Below are 3,625 nucleotides of genomic sequence, written 5' to 3'. Positions count from 1 at the left end.
AAAATCGAGGTGAACCTTAATGCAGATTACGAGAAAGGTCGTCAAGAGTTACCTGAGCGGGTTAGTGCTGCGGTTGATGCGGGTTGGGTGGCAGCAGAATCATCTCAAGCTTGTGGAAGTAAGCGTAAAATTGAAGATACTACTTCAAAGGGTAAGAAGAAGGCGAAGTTGTGGATTGACGCTGAGTTGTCAGATTGCTCGTCATTAAGTGAAGATGATGAAGAGGAGACGAAGATGAGCCCTGAGCAGACGGTGTCTACTGACAGTGGGAATGAATCTGACAGAGCTTCCGAAGCGAGCAGTAAAGTTTAGCAGTGTAAAAAATTTGGACTCTCAAGCTTTTTTAAACTTTAACCTTCCAAAGTTGTAATCAAAATTTGTATAATCTTTTAATTAAACAAACTACTATATTTATAGAATGTGTAGAGTTGTGATTCTATTACTTATATGTAAATTTGTGTTATGTTAATGTTTTAAAATTAATGCTACTCCTTATTTAGTTTTTTATCTGCATTATTCTATTTTATGTCTTGTATTTTAATGGAAACTGTGTCTTAAATTATGATGTAATTTTTATGTTAATTAGAAATAGGTATGATTAGTAATAAAATTAATTTAGGTTTACTGCTTTTTTATTTAATTCCTCCCTAAAAATGCAGTCTGCAAATAAATTAGTGTATTCTTTTAAATCCAACATTCAAATTAAACTTTTCTTTTAAGAAATGTTTAATAATTGTCTCTACATATCAGTTTCCTCATAGCATACGAATGGTACAAGAATTAGGACAATTTGCTCGGAGTTTCTTATTTTGATAAGTTTTCTAATTACAGCGCCATCTATTGATACATTTTGTTATTTTTTCCAGAAACACTTTTTGGTAGTTTTCCTTATGCTGTCTCTGCTAGCGTTAGCCATTGCAAGACCTCAGGAGTTTGACGATGAGGACCACGATGAAGACCATTCAATAGGAGAAAAAAAAGGTATCATCAAAGTAAAGGAATAGTGTGGTCTTAAACATTACAAGGAAAACAAAAGAATATAATTGAATTGACTTTAACAATTACTAATCGATAAATGATTATGCAATTTTAACGAGTTTCATCAGTTTGTTCTTAATTTTTCCAGATGACGTGTCCCGAGTTCAAATCAAGGTTTACCGAGGTCCAACAAAACACGACGGTTACGCACCGTGGGGCTTTTGGGTCAAACAGCCCTCTGATGACCAATAAATATGAAAAAGTAGTTATATTTTACTGTTATCATTAGTTTATGTCAGGATGTATAGATGGCGCTATTATTAATAAAACCAAAGACTATTCCTAAATTTGTTTTTTTTCTTCTTTTTAGTTATGGGTCGTTATTATTTTGAACATTAGGTACTAATTATGCTTATTATGTTTTTGAAAATTCTACACTTCGAGTGGGAAAATGACTTATATAAATAAGTTGATTACTTAGATAGATGTACATGTTATTGCACTTTAAAACAAAAGTTTGTAGTAAATAAACTAATTATTTATTAAGCCTATTAACTAGTAGGCTCTAAACATAGCCTAGTCGATTGAATTGCAGTAAATATTTAGTTATAAGAAACCAAATGATGGACCAATATCTTTGACTTATTTTTTGCATAAATGGAACAAGAACGGAAACTCAAGTGTCTTGTGAATCAAGCATTAAAAGTTGTTGAATTGAATAAAAGTATAGAATCGATGTTCTCAAAACAATTCGCTTTATCTACAAACATTGTCCAACAGCGCTAAAATGCAGCATTTCCCTACATCATTGTACAACAGAAAAAAAACCTCCAAGTTCTTTTAACTCTTCGGTTCTTATGTTTAAGACTTTAGGGATTTGTTCCCCAGTTCTATGATAATAGGTTAGGATTTAAAGTTAAAGTGATACGTATAGAAGATCGTGTAACTTCTCTCATCGTAGTTCTACCATTTTTTATATTTTTATTCTTGTTTTGTCAATGAGAATATGAGAAAACAAAATATATTCTTTGACTTCTGGAGATAGACGTCACATTGGAAGTGAGCAATGCAGCATTTTAACGCTCTTTGGTTAAAAATTCGATCTTTCAATATCGTTTCATGACCAAATAAGATTCGTTCATTTTGACGAATAGTTGAGCGCTGTTTTAATTATATTTCATGCATTTTAAAAATATAAATAAATGTATATTTAATTTACCAGTTTTAGAATATATAAATATGTTTTATTGATATGATTATGATGAAATAGTCGTATTTTGTGAATTTTATGAAAATTATAAACACATTTTTGACTTAATCATTTTTTTTTGACAATTTGTCACATTTGACAAATATTTATGTTTATGTTATGATATTTTTGAAATGTTTTACTGGGTTTTTATAATAAACGTAAGTGCATTTTGTTAAACTAAACTAATATTAAATAGAAAATCGAAAGTGTAAAAATATAAATATAAAAGTGAGGTGTAGTGAAGTGAAGTGAGGAACAAATAAAATATAAAAATGTGGATGTCGGCCAATCACACGGCGTTGTGTTGGGCGCCAAAAATACTGATCATAAAAATGGGTACGTTTTTTTCCAGTGAAATATATGCACTGTATAGAAATTAGAAACTTTGCTTGGTCATAATTAGACAGTGGCGCTCAAAAGAAGCGTTCAACGGGCATGTGATCACAAACTGCTGCCAGTGAGTCTATTCAATCTATGCCTGGCGTGCACCACTTTCCAACTGTCCTCGCCAAGTGTACACTAGGCATTATTCTTGCATCTTTAGTAAATTAGTGTGCTTTTTGATAAAAATGAATCTTCTCGATCCTTTTGCTGTGACAGTAAATAGACCTTTACTTATGACGTCATGATTCCTTTTAAGTTATTTTGTAAGCTATTGTTTGTTTAGTACGTCGTAAGAGTTTGGTACTGGCTGCGTTATTGATGGTTTCTGTGCTGGCGGCGCTGCCGGCGGGCTGGTGGCTGGCGCGCGCCGTCAGCCGCGGCCTCATGCTGCCAGCTCCCCCGCCGCGGGACCTCACGCATTACATGAAGACGAAGAGTCTCCGAGACTACTTGATGGATATGTGGGTTTATTTAAAAGTAAAAAAATACTTTGTAGTATAGTGCATAGAACAATATTTAATGGTGATGAATGTGTGTTAGAGTTTGTAGCCTAAACGACTGAACGGATCTCAATGAAATTCGGCATAGATGTAGAGGATAGTGACATCTAGGCTATTTACTTTAGTTTTTTATTTCCACGCGGACGGAGTCGCAGGTGAAAGCTAGTAAAATTGTAATCTGTAACCTTTGTTAGTAACATTATAAGGCTAATGAATCGAACGATGTAGTTTTAAATTCTGTATACTTAGCTGTGTACAGTTTCAGAAATTTGTATATGCCTTCGTTGTCAAAGATATCCATGCCCGTATGCATACGTATTTTTGAAATCTAGTTTTGTAAATGTATACATACATGCATAGTAATACATTTGATGTCTTGAAAAATTTTGAGTTGTAAAAAGCCTGCGATATTAAACCAGTATAACCTGTCATGTATGTCGCAACGCAAACAGTGATCTTCTACTCGAGCCTTCGAGGACGTCGTGTGACACGATGTCCAACATCCCGGTGC

The 3,625-nt window shown here is 33.5% G+C and overlaps 2 protein-coding genes across 2 annotated transcripts in view; both read left to right on the top strand.

Annotated features, from left to right (window-relative positions):
• Positions 1 to 624, top strand: part of LOC106102792 (protein SDE2 homolog) — a 1,127-nt gene extending 503 nt beyond the window's left edge. The window contains exon 2 of the mRNA XM_013282375.1: positions 2 to 624. Within this exon, the coding sequence (XP_013137829.1) occupies positions 2 to 312 (311 nt within the window). The 3' untranslated portion in view covers positions 313 to 624. The remainder of the gene's footprint in view (position 1) is intronic.
• A 1,764-nt stretch (positions 625 to 2,388) lies between these two features.
• LOC106102791 (beta-1,3-galactosyltransferase 1-like) overlaps positions 2,389 to 3,625 on the top strand; it is a 3,912-nt gene continuing 2,675 nt past the window's right edge. Inside the window, exons 1-3 of the mRNA XM_013282374.1 lie at positions 2,389 to 2,566; positions 2,898 to 3,075; positions 3,567 to 3,621. Of these exons, the coding sequence (XP_013137828.1) occupies positions 2,503 to 2,566; positions 2,898 to 3,075; positions 3,567 to 3,621 (297 nt within the window). The 5' untranslated portion in view covers positions 2,389 to 2,502. The remainder of the gene's footprint in view (positions 2,567 to 2,897; positions 3,076 to 3,566; positions 3,622 to 3,625) is intronic.

Source organism: Papilio polytes, unplaced genomic scaffold, assembly GCF_000836215.1.
Source record: "Papilio polytes unplaced genomic scaffold, Ppol_1.0 DF823901.1, whole genome shotgun sequence".
NCBI lineage: Eukaryota > Metazoa > Arthropoda > Insecta > Lepidoptera > Papilionidae > Papilio > Papilio polytes.
This window is presented reverse-complemented; position numbering and strand designations above follow the sequence as displayed.